We start from the raw sequence: 17806 nt of genomic DNA, 5'->3' as shown, positions 1-17806 counted from the left end.
ACCAAAAAGTTCTATTTTGGCTTCATCTGACCATAACACATTCTCCCAGTCCTCTTCTGGATCATCCAAATGCTCTCTAGCGAACCGCAGACGGGCCTGGACGTGTACTTTCTTCAGCAGGGGGACATGTCTGGCAGTGCAGGATTTGAGTCCCTGGCGGTGCATTGTGTTACTGATAGTAGCCTCTGTTACTGTGGTCCCAGCTCTCTGTAGGTCATTCACTAGGTCCCCCCATGTGGTTCTGGAATTTTTGCTCACCGTTCTTGTTATCATTTTGACGCCACGGGGTGAGATCGTGCATGGAGCCCCAGATCGAGGGAGATTATCAGTGGTCTTGTATGTCTTCCATTTTCTAATAATTGCTCCCACAGTTGATTTCTTTACACCAAGCATTTTACCTATTGCAGATTCAGTCTTCCCAACCTGGTGCAGGTCTATAATTTTGTCTCTGGTGTCCTTCGACAGCTCTTTGGTCTTGACCATAGTGAAGTTTGGAGTGTGACTGACTGAGGTTGTGGACAGGTCTTTTATACTGATAAAGAGTTAAAACAGGTGCCATTATTACAGGTAATGAGTGGAGCCTCGTTAGACCTTTTTAGAAGAAGATAGACCTCTTTGACAGCCAGAAATCTTGCTTGTTTGTAGGTGACCAAATACTTATTTTCCAGTCTAATTTGGAAATAAATTCTTTAAAAATCAAACAATGTGATTTTCTGTTTTTTTTTCTCCACATCCTGTCTCTCATGGTTGAGGTTTACCCATGTTGACAATTACAGGCCTCACTAATCTTTTCAAGTAGGAGAACTTGCACAATTGATGGTTGACTAAATACTTATTTGCCCCACTGTATGTTATCAGAAACAGATAAAATATTGCCATTGATTTCAAAATCTATAATATTTAGTACATGTTGTGAAATACGGAGGGCTCCATGTTTTAAGCGCGCAGTGGACGCTCAGGGTGATGAAGAAGTTTGTCACTGTCAATCGACCAATACTACCAGTGTTACTGCAATTTCTTCTCTGCGGCGAGACATCCAACGGATGCGCTCATCAGTTCAAAGTAAAAGTGTGATAAAATCTCTGTATGAGCCATGTTCCTGATTTGTCTTATTAAATGTGCCTCATTGTTTGAGGCTATGGTCAGGGATTTTAATTTATTTTTAAATGAAAGTACAATTCTGCATAGTTTGAAGAAACACTGGGTAATTGTATTTTATATCTGCATTTAATTTTCTTTTGAAAGTGCAATCTTAGCAAGCCTTTATTTTAGATCTCCTGAAATTTATTCTGCAACGTGTTAAATGTTTCTAATCCAATGACTCGATTATTCGAACTAATTGGTTGAAAGTAGAGATGTCCCGATCGATCGGCGATCGGGTCCGATCACGTCATTTTCAAAGTATCGGAATCGGCAAAAAAATATCGGCCATGCCTTTTTTTAATATATATATATATATATTTTTTTTTTAATTAAATCGTTTTTCTAATTGTATTTAACGTTACGTTACAGACATAATATGTTACACTCATCCAGAGTCTTTAGTTTAGGCTTAAGGTAGGGTTATCAAATTTATCCCAATAACGGCGGTAATTGATTTTTTAAAAAAATATCACGTTAAAATATTTAATGCAATTAATGCATGCGCTGCAGGACCCACTCATGCATTGCCGTGCTCAATCTGTAATGGCGACATTTTACCTATATAGTGAGGTAAAAGGCAGCGTAAAATGAGTAGAGTGAATTTTGGCAGCCTTTGGAGCCTCTTTTTTAATTGGCTAAAGCCTTACAATCCCTCTCCCTATGATTAGAAATATCATGAGAAGCAATGTGGGGAAGCAAGGTAACAATTGATCTTTTTCTTAACAACTAAAGTTATTTCCCAACGCAGAGAAGATATATCAACTGGTAGCACTACGCACAGTCATGGTTCCTCCCATCTCCCATCATGCATTTGGGCATGCCTACAGTATCATTTACTGAAAGCTCAACAAATACACTAGATGGCAATATTTAGTCACAATATACATAGTCACAAGTCTTTCTATCCATGGATCCCTCTCACAGAAAGAATGTTAATAATGTAAATGCCATCTTGAGGATTTATTGTCATAATAAACAAATACAGTACTTATGTACTGTATGTTGAATGTATATATTCGTCCGAGTTTTATTCATTTTTTTCTTAATGCATTGCCAAAAAGTAGTATATGATCGGGAAAAATCATCGGGAATGATTGGAATTGAATCGGGAGCAAAAAAAAAAAAAAAGCTATCGGATCGGGCAATATCGGGATCGGCAGATACTCAAACTAAAACGGTCGGGATCGGATCAGGAGCAAAAAAAACATGATCAGAACAACTCTAGTTGAAAGATTTATCGACTACAAAAAAAAAAAAATTGATCTGCATCTGAACAAAACAAGCTGAAAGCGCACGGTAGCACTTTGGGTGTTAAACTCGCCTCTTGTAGGACATTTCGCCGATGTAGCAGATTTTGGAAGAACACCGTTTTTTTTTCCAACTCTCGCCTCATCTCATCCATTCTTTCCTGTTCATTTTGCTTTTGCTGCTCATTTTGTGAAATATCGACAGTGCTGTCATGCTCATTAATATTGCTCTCGAGCAGGGTTGAACAGATGACATGTTTATATCGCTAGTCATACTCTGGAAGTCTGGCAGCGTAACCATGTGACGTCACCGCCCTACGACATCAACAACAATGGCGACCTACTAGTTAAACTAATTTTACCAATTGTATAAAAACGAAAACATCAAGAGGGGTTTCAATATCAAATGATTTTACCTCATAATAACGTTTATCTTTTAAGACCTACAAGTCTTTCTATCCACGAATCCCTTTAAGAAGTATGATTTCTAGGAAACCCGCCACACTGCTAAACAACACCAACAAAGACAGCATTGAGTTAGTCATGCTGTTCGAAATTGCGATTTCTTTTCAAGGTCATCTTTGCAGAGATTACATTAAGCAGAAAAATGTTTACTATTTTGCAAGCCAATAAAAGCAAAATATAAGTGTTCTCAACAACCTTAAAAAAGAAATAGCACGGACTTCACTTTCCATGATTGTTGTCATACAGTAAGTATGCCAACTGAAGTAAACAAATATTTCATGCATCACAAACAGGCAACTAGGTGTCTATAAAAAAGGATTCCTATAATAGCCTGTACAACAGTCTATCCTATTAGACTAATTGGATTACAGTCAGTTAAGCACCTGATTAAGAGAGAGTGTAGAGTAAAATAACAGGGAGTGCAATATTTACAACATTAAAAGTAGCTGGTGATTTTGTTTTGCATCCTGTTTAAGGAAAACTAGACGAGCAAAATAAGCCTGAAGATTTTTTAACTTAGAAAAAACTGACAGTTGCTCTGGAGAAGTATTTCATTTTATTGATACAAATGTTGCAATGTGCATTAGTAGGTGCAAGGTTCAGCTCAGTCTCATTTGCCATTAATTTACTGACTATTGTAAATCCAATTGGCAGTTCTAGAGGCAGCAAAAACATGAGTGTGATGAGAGAGGATAACATTACTTGTGTCAGGCGTGGTAGTCATGGTCGAGACAATGACGGGTGGACCGGTGCGGCGTCCGACCAACTTGGTGTTGTTAAGGTTTTGTGTTTGGAGAGCTGTCGAGGAAGCTGCGGCAACAATGTTATTCTCAGCAGCGGCGTTGATCCCTTTTCGGAGGAGTTGTGGGCTGTGAAGAGGGCTCGGAGCTGCTACCGGCGATGCAGGGGGAAGGTTGGGGGCTCTTTTCATCAACTCTATGGGAGAGTAAGAGCCAGAAAATGTTTTGGGTGCTGCTCCAGGAGTTCCTGGGGCAGGTGGGGGCTGTTGGCCAAGTGCAGACATGGCAAGGCCAGTGTGGGCGTTGTACATGGAGAAGGGTCTTCCCTGAGTTACGGCATTGCTATATCCTACGGGGCTGATTGGTAAAGCCCCAGGTGCAAGGGGCCGTGGTGCTGGATAGGTGGCAGTCTCCAGAAGATGCTGAGAGGGAGCGCTGCTGGGTCTTCTCCCAAGAAATTCTCCCAATCTGGGGGACACCGTTTGAATAGCACTAGAAGGTTGCTGCATCAGGCCGGGATCCATGGTCAAACCTTGCGGCTGTGCATAATAGTCATTGCGGTGACTAAAACTATTGGATCGGTTACGCTGTGCAGTACCACCGGTCTTGTAACCAAGCACGATGCGGGAAAGAACGCGAGCCTGGGCCAAGTTTGGGGCGACTGATCGGATGTCGTGGTCCTCCATCATCCCCAGCATTGAGAAGGAATCAAAGCCCTGTTGCAGCAGGAGAGTGATGGTACTTTCACCGAGACCTTCGGCTCGCAGAAACGCCAAAAAAGCAGGATCCGCCATCTTCTTAGGGTCTGCAGCGCCAGGGTGATGGGGAGGCAAGACGGCAGACATTCCTGCAGTAGCAGCCATCATGGCTGCGCTGGGATCATAGGTCGGGTCATAAGGAAGTCTCTGGGAGACTACAGCTCCGTAAGAACGAGGGAGAGCGCCGTCCATTCCCTGAGAAGCTGGGTCCACCAAGGAATTGGTGGCAGCTGACTCACAGGGTCCCAAGGACAAGCTGTTGAAATCGTTTAATGGTTGGTGAGCAGGGACAGAGGACTGCTCAGCAGCGTAATTGGTAAGGTTGGGTTGAGGTCCGTAGACTGCAGGTGAAGGAGAGCTGCCCGCAATATGCTGACCGTCCAAGATAATCTTAGATCCCAGAGTTTCCCTGTACAAACGGCTCAGCTCATGAACAGGAAGGGTAGGAGGAGGCGGGGGAGGAGGCGGCGCGGGTGGAGGCACGGGGATAGGTGTAGAACCAGATGCCTGCGCGGAAGGTGTGGCTCTCACTTGCGCTTGATCCCATGGAGTCCTCAACCCTCTCGCGCTGTGGCCGTAATGCGAGGATGATCTCGTGAGCAGCTGATGGTTATCCCTATAAAACCCCGACTCTTCAGCTGACTGACCAGTCTGAGTGGACTGAAAATAACCGCGAGGTGGTGCCACACACCGCCCTGACATGGCTTGCTTGAGGTAAAGGCTGTCGCTGTGATCCTGAGAGGTCTTCCTCATGAGCTGCTGCTGCACCAACTGTTGGACCTGGTCACTCGGTGAGGACCCAAAGACCGGAACCTGCGTCTTAAGATCCGGTGTTTGATGAAAGCAACTTTCAGTTTCACCTCTGCTTTGTGCCAAAAAATTCCTCAGGTCAGGAATGGTCCCACAGTAATGACAACGATTCACGGCCCCGTCTATATGGCCCTCAGACCAATATGTAGACCCCTGGCCCGGAGAGCCACCGAAACGCGACTGTTCACTTGGGTTAGGCATCAGGGAAAACAAAACAGACCGCTATAGGAGTGGAAAATAGACATAAGTGTTGTGTTTCAACTCTCCAATTACACATGCACCTATCAAAAAGGGAGGAGTGTAGAGTTGAAACGCTACCCTCACCTAGTCGGCAGCTGTAGGTCCCCCCCCTTATCCTTATTCTTATATCTATGCTACGTATCATGTGACTCCCAACTAAATAATTCAGCCCAAGAAACATTAGATGTTCGTACAACATACAACTTTAGGGTGAGGTGCTACTCCACTCTAGCGGGGTTAATGTTTGTTCTTGCATTACTTTGAAGACAAAAAGCACTCCAAGAAATTGGGCTAAAAACAACAAGCTGGACAAGGCTAGTGGAACAAGAGGGAGGGAAGGAGACGCACTAATCCAGCGGAGTTGATGCACGCCATTGGTGAAGGCAGTCATCCACAGAAGTTGCTGTTGGGGGATTAGCTACAAACTAAAACCTGCCTAAATCCTTTTTATGCTATGACATCACAGGACCAGTTAGCACACACGGCGGAGTAGGAGTGGGAACCTCTTGGTACCTCACGATACGATACGATTTGCAATAAAAAGCACACGATAACGATGATCTGACAATATGGCGATACAACGATTATCGATACATTGGTCAGGAGATCATTCTAGAATATTCTACAAACAACTAATAAACAGAAAAACAAGCTTCTGCTGTGAATTGCAATGAGTTTATCACTAGTAGACGTCCAATCCATTTGAACTGGGAGGGTGGCAGCGAATGAACATTCGTTCATTCGCTGCCATCCCTCCCACTTCAAACAGATTGAACGTCTATGGCCGTCCGTGGCAGCTAAAGCCAGGCAATGAGGAAATTTGGGGCTATTTAAGGTCATTTACCTGTTGATTTTTCAGTTACTTCCTGTTGATTTTGGGGTATTTTACAGGTCACTTCCAGTTTATTTTGAGTTACAAAACAGGAAGTGATCTGGGAATCACCCAAATGAAGAGGCAGTGACTCAAACTCAACAGGAAATGACCTGTAAATGCCCTCAAAATCTGACAGAATAACTGAATGCTCTGGTTTTGAATGAACGAACGTTCCCAGTCTAAATGGATTCGGCGTCGTGCACCGTCAATGCAGTCTTAGAGTTAACTGAGACACTATTATGTTGGAAGATTTTGGTAGCAACTTGGTTCCTTTTAATTTTTTAATTTTTTTTTTTTAGACATTGACACCTTTTTAAAACGATATCTCGATTCTTGGCAGGAAGATATCGATATCCTTTTGTGATCAAATGTATCACGATATATCACCATTTCGATATTTGTCACACCCCTACTGCGGAGTCTACAAATTTATTTGTGCGCCAAATGTCATATACTCATAATCTGGCTGTAACCTTAAAATAAAATCTTTGATATTCGAGTACGGAGTGTATACTAGGCCTGAACGATATTGGAAAAAATTATTGCTGCGATTTTTTGGGGGTTCGCGATATATTGCGATATTACATTGCGATATTAAAAAATATATACGTATATTTTTTTTAAAGAATTTTTTACTAGACGACTTGAATAGCTGTTTGTAAAGACTGGATGACTCAACATGACCGCAGTGTACAGTATTATTCCATCGTTTTTCGCGGTTAATAGGGACCAGAACCCACCGCGATAAGTGAAAAACCGCGAAGTAGCGCACCCCCCACATTTTTTGTGTGCGTGAGTGTGTCCTCATTGTATTTATTCAGATCTAGCACTGGAAAGAGATACATATAAGACATGTTTTTTCACTTTTTTTCCCCCCAAAGTATGATTTTTTAAAATCATTAAAATTATTAGGGCTGTCAAACGATTAACATTTTTAATCGAGTTAATTACAGCTTAAAAATTAATTAATCGTAATTTTTCGCAATTCAAACCATCTATAAAATATGCCATATTTTTCTGTAAATTTTTATTGGAATGGAAAGATAAGACAAGATGGATACATACATTCAACATACGGTACATAAGTATTGTATTTGTTTATTATAACAATAAATCAACAAGATGGCATTAACATTATTAACATTCTGTTAAAGCGATCCATGGATAGAAAGACTTGTAGTTCTTAAAAGATAAATGTTAGTACAAGTTATAGAAATTTTATATTAAAACCCCTCTTAATGTTTTCGTTTTGATAAAATTTGTAAAATTTTCAATCAAAAAAATAAACTAGTAGCCCGCCATTGTTGATGTCAATAATTACACAATGCTCATGGGTGCTTAAGCCCATAAAATCAGTCGCACCCAAGCACCAGCAGAGGGTGACAAAACCCCCAAAAACACAAGTAACAAATTGGCGTTGCACTGTGCTGTCATTTTAATCTGTTAGAGCGGGGCATGTGCGTTAATTGCGTCAAACGTTTTAACGTGATTAATTAAAAAAATTAATTACCGCCCGTTAACGCAATAATTTTGACATCCCTAATATATATATATATTATTTTAATAAATGCTTTTTAATTATTATTATTATTATTTAATAATTATGATCAGTTTTAAACATAACTTACTTGCTTCCGTTTACCTAACTTGGCTGTGACTCATGGAGTGACATGTAGAAATTACAAACTCCTCATAATCACTTCTGGCGTTTATTTTATATGTCTCGAACGCCCCCCCCCCACAGACACCCACATTCATTCCAGCCCGCGCGTCCTTGCAGAAACTGTTCAACAAGTTAAACGATGATTGACAGATTGCTGCCCGTGTTGCCACATCAAAGCCATCGTTAACTTTAATAAGCAAGTGCACTGTGACTGAGAGCTGGGAGAGGGGGTGAGGGAGGCTGTGCGAGCGAATGAAGCAGAACAAAGGTTTGTGGATTGGAATTTTTTTCTTTTTTTCAAACTATCGCACGTCTTTGCGATGGGACTATCGCGCATGCGCACATCGCGATGGCGATGTTTAAACGATATATTGTTCAGGCCTAGTGTATACCCTCTCTGTTGGCATTAGCTTTATGCCAAACACAACACAGAAAAGGTATAGAAAACAGCAAAATCAAAACTGGATGTTTGCTTCAACCAAATCTGTACACAATAAATTCTAAGATGGGGTGAAATAGCAGATTCGCTGCCATTGGTAATAAACTTGTGTTTACTAGCCAAGAGCAAGTGCAGCGTAAACAGGAGAGACAGAGAGTGACAAGAGAAGAAAGGCTAACCCTGATAAACGTGTCCAGGGAAAACCGCTGATAAGGTGGAGAGCGGAAAAGCGTTGACTTTCTCACCTTCAAAACAGACAATGTTTAGATTGGATTGGACAGCTCTGCACTGTTACAACTCTATCAAGAGATTGGTTTTTATTTTCAACGTCGTTCTTTTGGAATAAAACCAAACATTCTCAAGAGGCAAGGTCTGGATTCTCAGAGGAGGAAAAAACAAAAGATAAACTCAATTTATTGGCGACATTGACCACCACCTGCCAGGTACCTTTCAGGATGAAGTAAAGCATCCTGTGATAATGCGAAACCAGATTTGTTACAGTTCTGCTTTACGTTACAATCATTTAAATCTCGGTATTGACCATATCCATTAGGGTTTACAAAGAAATTAAGGAAGAAACCGACAACCGACAAAACAGAATAAGAATTCATCGGGTTAATCTTACGAAGGGAGCCATCGATCAGGTTTTTGGTGATTTTGCTCTATTTTAGTCTTCACCAAGTTTCCTGATCAGCTGTCAATCATTTATATTACAAAACGCAGTACAAGAATTTGTCAGTAGGCATGTGACGATTACCGGTTTCAAGGTATACAATGGTATGAAAACGTCAAGGTTTCAACACCGCAAAAATTTTCCGTCATACCCTCCCTAAGTTATTAGCTATTTTTTCTGTCCCAAAAATGCATGGAGAAATCCATCACTTGCAGCTGTAAGGCTCAACCTTCCCCCACCTGTTGTTGCTCAGTGTCAGTAAGTCACCTGTGCTACATGATAGCTGGAGGAGGTGAAACTCCTGAACTTTTTTCCCCATCGAAGAAAACTAAGTCGCTGGTATGGGAATACCAGCCATGTTAAATGAGTTGTATCATAATTCACTGTTGCCACGAGAGGGCAGTGTATCCATCCAAATGAATAAAACTAAATGCAAACACTTTCAAAACAAACCATTGCTACGCTACTCCAATTACACGAATCCTCAAAGCAGCAAAATTTGATTCGAAGCATTTGTCCTAATCGACTTAATCGAGTTAATCAATTAATTGTTGCAGCACTAGTAAAAAGGTTTGACAATCGCAACTTTGTCGACTTTGCTCTTAACTAATTTGCTCCCAAAAACGTATAAATACGTTCTATTTTTAATTGTTTCAGTGTCCCAAAGACGTATTTATATGTCTTTTATGTTTTTTTTCACAAGCGACATCTCTAGGTTCTGATTCAACTTAGCTCCAAAGCACAACGCTGAAAATCCATTTTAAAGCAATAAAACTGGCCACTGGAGGGCAGTAGCGCATTTGGTAAGACCCGCAACCCGAATCAACGGAACGAACGGCCGGGCCGCACGGCCGAGGCGCCGGCAGAAGACGACCGAATGGACGTCCAGGATTCCAGGCGTCGGACAACCGAGCAGAACAACCGGGAGGACACCCGGGATGCCAGGCGCTGGACGATCAAGCAGAATGACCGGGACCACCAGTGCAGCGGACGATGCCGTTGAGTCCACGTTGCTCGCCGAGCAGAGACAGGCGACAATGAGGGAAAAGTTTACCCCGGCTGTCGCAGCCACAACAAACGTCCTCTCTCAGTTAGTTATGTGTAAATAAATTGTTACTTTGCTATCAAAAGCTCTATTTGTCTTGTTGTTTATATTATTTTGTAAAAGGAAAACATTATTCAGATGTTTGGGATGTAACTAAAGCTAAAAATACCTGTGTTAAAGTCAAAGTTATGTTTGAAATGTATGCTTTCACAAAAAGCTCAATTTCTCTGTTTTTTCATCAGAAATTGGAAAATTGCTCAAACTAAGCCATTTTCTAATGCTGATTTCTAAAGAATGGAAAAAGATATGAACTTTTTTTTCCTGCTGAAAGAAGAGTCTAATCTTTCTTTTGGTGGGTTCCATGTTTATATAGCAATAGAACAGAATATTCTGTGGGCCTTGCAAAATCAGTCAAAATCCAGTAAAACGGCCGGGAGCGAAGGGGGTTGCACCGGTGAAAATGGCTGGAAGTGAATGAGTTAAGGGATTTTCGAATGTGTGAACCCTACAAAGTAGTAATGTTCTCACGTACTCAGGGCTATAAAACACTAATAAACTCTGCGTTGTATCTAACTTAGAAATCACTCACAATAACTCATTGTAATAAGACATTTTCCAGTGTCATGTGTCATTCACATTCCCTCGCCCCACCAACAAAAGTAATAACCGTACAATCCCGTGTAAGCAACAAGCCGAGGGCTGCTAAAACCGCAACCCGGAAATCATGTCAAGTGATTCATTTCCCACAGTTCAATGTCAAGAAGCAGGCGGTTGCCAAATTTATCTTGTACGCCTCTCGTGAGGACTGTTCCATAATTAAGTGAGCATGTTATATTACACCCGTGCAACTGGGACTAGCATGAATAATACAAGAAAAAGCAAGACTCCCAACCCTAATATTTGGTGCCAATACTAGAAAAAAAGAGCTCTAGGTACAATTTGCTAAACAGACGTCCATCCGCAATCGTGCCTTTGGAGCAATCGGGCCATCTTTCTAGGCCGCGGGACGCTAAAGGCGAGAATTGGCGGGTAGAGATAGCGGCGGAATGATTGAGGTAGCCGCCGCTCTACAACTGCTCCGCCATTAAACTTTCATGGCAACTTCATGAATTAAAGTATGACTGCGGGGAACTTTCGTTTCAATTACCGTGATTGTACAATATGTAGCGATAATGAGCCTCTGGGCTTTATTGCCAAGTACGGTGGACAGCGTTGGCCGATGTATTATACTCTAATACTTTGCACACAGGTGGTCACAGCCTCTTATAATTGGGATGGCTGTCTTAAGAATTAATTAATCAGAATCAAATTAATTTACGAGAGTAAGTCTCATTTACCTATTTAAAGGGAACCGCGGACTTAAAGACTTGTCGGATCTAATAAGCCACAAATTTTCTCTTTTACTAAAATATGTTATTAGAAACACATAAAATATTACCATTGATTTTAAAATCTATAATATTTAGTACATGTTTTGACCTACGGAGGGCGCCATGTTTTATGTGCGCAATGGACGCTCGGGGTGATGACATAGTTGGCATGGACTGGGACAATCGCTGTGCTAGCTAGCAAGCGAAGCTAGTATAACGACTGGCATGACTTTGTCACATTCTGCTGCTGGTTAGATTGTTTTCTCACAGAGCTTTGGGATGAATTCCCAACATCGTACCTTCATCCAATTCCAGCTCATCAGCAGTGTCTTCAAAACGATCCTAGGCCAGTTGCCGAGATATTAACTTGCTGTCATTTGACAGCGTGTATATCCCTTTGTTGCTAGTTGCATCACTTTGTACGCAATCCCTCTGTTATTGTTGTCTGCTATTTGGGGTCCTACCTTGCTAACGCATTTGCGGACCGTAACAGATTTGTTGGTTTTCATCGGAGGACTTGAGTTACTGATTGCAGCTAATAGATCAATAAACAATACACATACAATCGATGTAGAAAAAAATGCTCCTTGTGGTGTTACTTAATGTCACAAAGTGTGCTCTTGAACGCTTCCTTTTTTTCCCTTTTTTTTTTCTTGCATCTAGCAACAATGCGGAGTCCGCAGCTGTCACTAGACGAACACTACCGGTGTTCTGCAATTCCTTCCTACGCGGCGAGACGTCCAACACCTGGGCACATCGGTTGAAAGCGGCGAGTACTTACTATTTATGTTTTTATTGAGTCTTTTATTACCTTTTCATTGCCTCAAAAACCGGAGGCGTGACAGCTAGCCGACATGATAACCCGAACTGAGCGGCTTTTCCAAGTCTTTTTCTTGCCTTTCGAAAACGAAAAATCACACAAAACTACCCCGACTCATGTCACACACAGCGGCGGAATTGATTGCCTTCATCGATCGGCCAGCCCCCGGCAGCGAGCAAGTTACGGCGCGTCGTTCTGCTGCGGCCCCTACTGGCAGGCAGAGAAGGGGATGAACACCGAAAATAGCGCATTCTCGGTCGACACTCGGACGGGGGGCTGCTCGGGGCCAAGCCGAGGAAGGCGCTATGTGGGCAGGCACGCGAAGACGACCAAGGAGGGTGTGCGACAAGCCGCCGGTCGTCGGCTGTCTGGCCTTCTCAGTGGACAAGGAGTATTGTCACCCACAAAATCCAAGCCACCTCCTTATTAAAACGTGTGCCATGATCCCAGTATTTGACATAAAACAAAACACGTAGTTAACTTTTTTCCTCGTCCGTCCAATGGTCCCACAGTTGTTGGACTTGTTTTGGCCATTCTCCGCGGTGAACGGGAACTTTTTGAAACCCAAAAAGGCTCACACGCCTCTCAAATTAATCCGCAAAATCAGCTGAATCCGCAGTCCTTCTGCATGCTATACAGTAATGGCTGTATTGTGAGATGGTGACTCGGCTGACATCACATTCGCATTCTTCCTCAATCCAGGAAGTTACTCATTTTCATGGCACGAGATTAAAAAAATTGAATAAATAAATCGACCGCTTCCACACACATCTAAGCAGTCCATTTCATTCAGGAGCATAAAATACCGCGTTAAATATGAAATAAACATGCTTTTTTGCCGTCATAGGCACTTTAAAAATATATAATATTTAGTACATGTTTTGACCTACGGAGGGCAACATGTTTTAAGCGTGCAATGGATGCTCGGGATGATGACGTAGTTTGTCACTGTCACTCGACGAATACTACCGGGTTCTTGCAATTCCTTCTGCGCGGCAACACGTCCAACACATGCGCACAACGGTTAAAAGCGGCGAGTACCGTATTGGCCCGAATATAAGAAGGCCCCGATTATAAGACGACCCCCTCTTTTTCAAGACTCAAGTTTGAAAAAAGACTTTTTGAACACCAAGTTAATTTTTATACAGAAAATAATTACAGTACATCTGAAACAAATGATTATAACAATATATTTGTGAGAAAAAGCATATTATTTTGCCTCATTTAAATCTTAATATCTGAACATTTAAACATGTAAACTAAAGTGCAATCACAATCGTAAATGAATGGCTTCTGGTTTTTGAAATGTAAATAAACCAATCTATTGTGATAAAAAAACAAAATTGCAATAACTGCATTAACCATCAAAGTGAAGTCTAACTGTCACTGTAACCTTGAAACAAATCTGAATACGGAAAACCATTGCAATAAAATAAAGCAAACTGGTTAAACTTGAGAGTAGCTGAGATCCGTCATGACAGAACATCGCTTCAATGATATCTGGCGCCATCTAGCGTCGTGAATGGGTATAATGTCTAGACCCCGAATATAAGACGACCGCCACTTTTCCTGTCTTATTTCAGTGCAAAAAAGCACCGTCTTATATTCAGGCCAATACGATATTTCTGTTTTTATTGAGACATATATTACCTTTTCATTGCCTCAAAATACTTTTTGTATGTGTTTCCCTCTCATACTTTTAAGCATTGTGTTTTCTCGTGGTAGCTTTAAAGCAGATTGTTAATCTGTTGATCACATTACGGGTGTCATGTAGCGTATTTAAAACACACTTATTTGATATCAATACGCTTGAGTATTCAATTAAAGCATCTTTAGTATGTTCTGCCTGTATGCATCTAAACAAAATAAGCTGAAAGCACACGGTAGTACTTTGGGTGTGAAATTCGCCTCTTGTAGGACGTTTCGCCAGTGTAGCGCATTACACACTATTCTCATCTCGTCTCATCCCGTCTTTCCTGTTCATTTTGCTTTTGCTGATCATTTTGTGAAATATCAACAGTGCTGTCATGCTCATTAATGTTCCTCTCGGGTTCAAATTGAAAGGGCTGAACAGATGAAACGTTTATGTCGCGAGAGTCATACATTGGAAAGTCGGCAGCGTAGTCCAGTGACATCACCGCCCAATGGCGACCTACTAGTTTGAACACATTTTACAAAGTGTAAAAAACGAAAACATCAAGAGGGCTTTTAAATATCAAATTACTTTAACTCATACTAACGTTTATTTTTTTAAGAACTACAAGTGTTTCTATCCGTGGTTCCCTTTAAGCAATTTAATTCTGAATTCAACTGTTGTAAACACACATTTTGAAATTATTAACCTTGGGTCTTATTATTTTCCACCAAAAAAGACGTTGGCGTGTCGACTTTTGACATCCACTTTATGTGATTACACCAATAACTATATTTGCCTTCCATCTTAGTTCGTTATTAAGCCCGTGGTCCATACTGCAGCACAGATGGGGCGGACAGAAGGGGAGCGGCGACGGCCCACTTGCTTTCTGGAGAGACGCGAGGGTGCGTAGCTGAGCCACAGAAGAGGGGGCGAGGATTCGCGAGAAGGGGGGGGGGGGGGGGGGGGGAACACAAGCAACAACACCGGAGCTATGCGCAGGAAGATGAACTGACATTCAAGCCTGTTTCCAGTGTTGTGAAAGAAATTAACAATATCAACCGGTATCGTTTAAAGACACAGTTAAGGTATAGGATGATATAAGCGGTCAAGGAGACTTTCTTTGACCGGGAAGTAGGAAAGAAAAGGCAGCGGTTCGTTTCGTGGAAGGAGCGCAGTCCCTGCAGACATTATTTTTCCAAAGACTGCGCTTTACATAGTCCTCTTGAAAGAGACTGGGAAAGAGAAGAGTGTCCATCACTTCTTCATCTGCCTGCCAAGAGTGCCAACCTGGATCAAGATGAGTCACGCCAGAGAGGATTTGTACTCGTACGCCACAAACAATAACCGGTCAGGGCCTCGCTCGGTGTTTGTTTTATCCTTGTGCCGAGATTGTCGCTATGGCGGCCTTATCGTGCCGTAACATACAATCACTAGGACAACTTCGTTATTTTCTTTTTTTTTAGCCCCAGAGATCTTCCGTTGGAACCATTTTGGGTGTTTCAATCGTGTGTTATTTGTGCTTTTTAAATAAAATAGTTAAGTCTGTGTTTTGTTTAAACAAACATTTTTGTATATTTTTTCCACCATTTTTTTCCCATCAAATGCCCCCCCTAACATTAATGTTGTTAATCTAATATTTTGAAAAATATTTGTTTTTATATATTTCTGGCATTTGTTTTTTTCAAATATTGCATATTCATGAGATATTTCAATTTTTTCCATGTTTGTGTGGATTTTCTGTTGTTTTTGTAAAAAATAATTTTCTAAATTTAAAAATAAAAAAAAATATTTTCTATAATTTTTTTGGTATTTTGCATATTTGAGGCAGTATTTGCTTGTTTGTCCATTTCTTCTTTCTTGTATTTTTTTAAAAATTCTTTTTAACATTTGTCTTGCTGACTGTTTAGATTTGGTAATATGTAGAGTTGTCCGATAATGACTTCTTAACCGATATTGTCCAACTCTAAAAATCCGATACGGATATATGCCTGGGTTTCCCCTACATGTGAAAGATTGTGGCGCACCGCCACACCAAAATAAAAGCCGCAACGCCTTGCAAATGAGATTTTTTTTTTTTTTTTTTTTTTTTTTTAATAGTTTTCTAAATTGAACAATTTAAAAAATATATTTTCTATTATTTTTCTGTATTTTGCATATTTGATGCAGTACTTTCTTGTTTGTCCATTTCTTATTTCTTGTATTTTTTAAAAATATTTTTTTATTCTTTTTAACATTTGTCTTGCTGACTGTTTACATTTGGTAATACTATGTAGAGTTGTCCGATAATGACTTTTTAACAGATATTGTCCAACTCTAAAAATCCGATACAGATATATGCCATGGTTTCCCCTACACATATAAGATTGTGGCGCACCGCCACACCAAAATAAAAGCCGCAACACCTTGCAAATGAGATGTTTTTTTTTTTTTTTTTTTTTTTTTAAAGGCAGTTTCAAACTTGCCTGGCACAGCCAGACTGTTCTCACTGTATTTTTTAAACACCGGGAGAACAGTCTGGGACCCAGCTCCTTATTGGCCTCTCAAGCCCGAACTGAAGTAACCGTGCAATCAGATTTGTTTATTTGCGTGCCGCGTTCCTATCAAGCAACGTCGCTCTTGCTCGTCGGAAGTCATCTCCACATCAACACGGCGAACGGGAGAGCCGAGAATATGTTCCAATCTGCGGTAAATTCAGTTTTAAATGACCAAAAACACATCGGGTCGCTAAAACCAACAGTCTGTCTTGCACTAGCCATGTTGAATAAACTTCTCCGTTCTCCACTCTCCTCGTATATTCATTTTCTCGCGCTGGAGTTTCTTGTTGCTTTACCACCGTCACGTCCGCCCGTCGCTGATTGGTCCACTCCGCTGTCCGTTTGCTGTGGCTTGCTCCTCCCAGGAAATTTGATCTGCGGAACGGTCGCCAGACTATCGCTGGAACAGTGGTGAGTCTTGAGTTCCAGGCAAGTTTCAAAACCTAGTGTGAAGGGTTCAGCAGCAACCTATTCATTTTGTATCGTAATGTCCGTAACTAAGCGCAGTCCCCTTAAGAGACGATCGGACACGGGAGCTGTGGCGTAGGGGGCAGCGAGTAGGAAGAATGGCAGAAGGGGCGAGATAGCGAGAGATAGCGGTCGCATGTCGCAGCAGCCCGCTGTGGTTTTGTTATTATTTTTCTTTATTAATGTTGCCACAATAAAGTGGGTAAGCCAATACTGACTCCTCTCCTTCTTCCCCCTATCCGGGTAAGTACAGTATTTTGGATGGGACTTTTCAGCGAAAAGTGAGCGGTGGTCGGCCATCTTTGAGTGAACGGCAAGTTTGAATGAATTTGCGCCAAGAGGCGGGGTCCAAAATAGAGCCTTGCTCTATCTTCAGAGCATCGCCGCACGAACGTCAACAACGCATCCTCAATAGCAGAGGGGCAGGCGTACCTATAACTGTGCTAGCAGGCTGTTGCGGCTGACGGATATACGCAATCACGGCTAATGAAACCTTGATAAATGCGATTTTTTTCCACGATTAGCTAGCTCTGGGACACTCGATAAATGACTTTCATACCTTTCCTTGCTAAGTTAACTGGTACTTCGATGTGCGTTTGTGTGGGGGGGGGAAAAACAACCTTTTCAGCGGAACTAGTAAAACTCTTGACACGGCTTTTAGAATTTCCCCCTACTCCTTGAAACGTGTCCGTTAACAGAAGGACCATTATGGTTGTGGTAACATAGTACGTATTAGGGCCAAATAAAAGGAAAAAGAAGGACCACGAGATGCAAGTCGTACTATTGCGACGAGCAAAAAAGGATTATTACATAGGGTATTGTAAGTGGAATCAGCTACGCATTTTATGTACATGTACCGTAGCTGAGAGCTACGACATTAG

The 17806-nt window shown here is 41.5% G+C and overlaps 1 protein-coding gene across 5 annotated transcripts in view; it reads right to left on the bottom strand.

Moving 5' to 3' along the window:
* The window catches only part of ctbp2l (C-terminal binding protein 2, like), a 164025-nt gene that overhangs the window by 67550 nt on the left and 78669 nt on the right, over positions 1 to 17806 (bottom strand). The window contains exon 1 of one of the 5 annotated variants that reach the window (XM_057826299.1): positions 3558 to 6105. The exons of 3 other annotated variants lie outside the window; for them this stretch is intronic. In XM_057826299.1, coding sequence (XP_057682282.1) covers positions 3558 to 5364 — 1807 coding nt within the window. In that variant the 5' untranslated portion in view covers positions 5365 to 6105. Of the gene's footprint in view, positions 1 to 3557; positions 6106 to 17806 lie in introns of those variants that run through there. One more of the 5 variants, XM_057826298.1, reaches the window with a different exon arrangement.

Source organism: Corythoichthys intestinalis, chromosome 21 (genome assembly GCF_030265065.1).
Source record: "Corythoichthys intestinalis isolate RoL2023-P3 chromosome 21, ASM3026506v1, whole genome shotgun sequence".
Classification (NCBI taxonomy): Eukaryota; Metazoa; Chordata; class Actinopteri; order Syngnathiformes; family Syngnathidae; genus Corythoichthys; species Corythoichthys intestinalis.
This window is presented reverse-complemented; position numbering and strand designations above follow the sequence as displayed.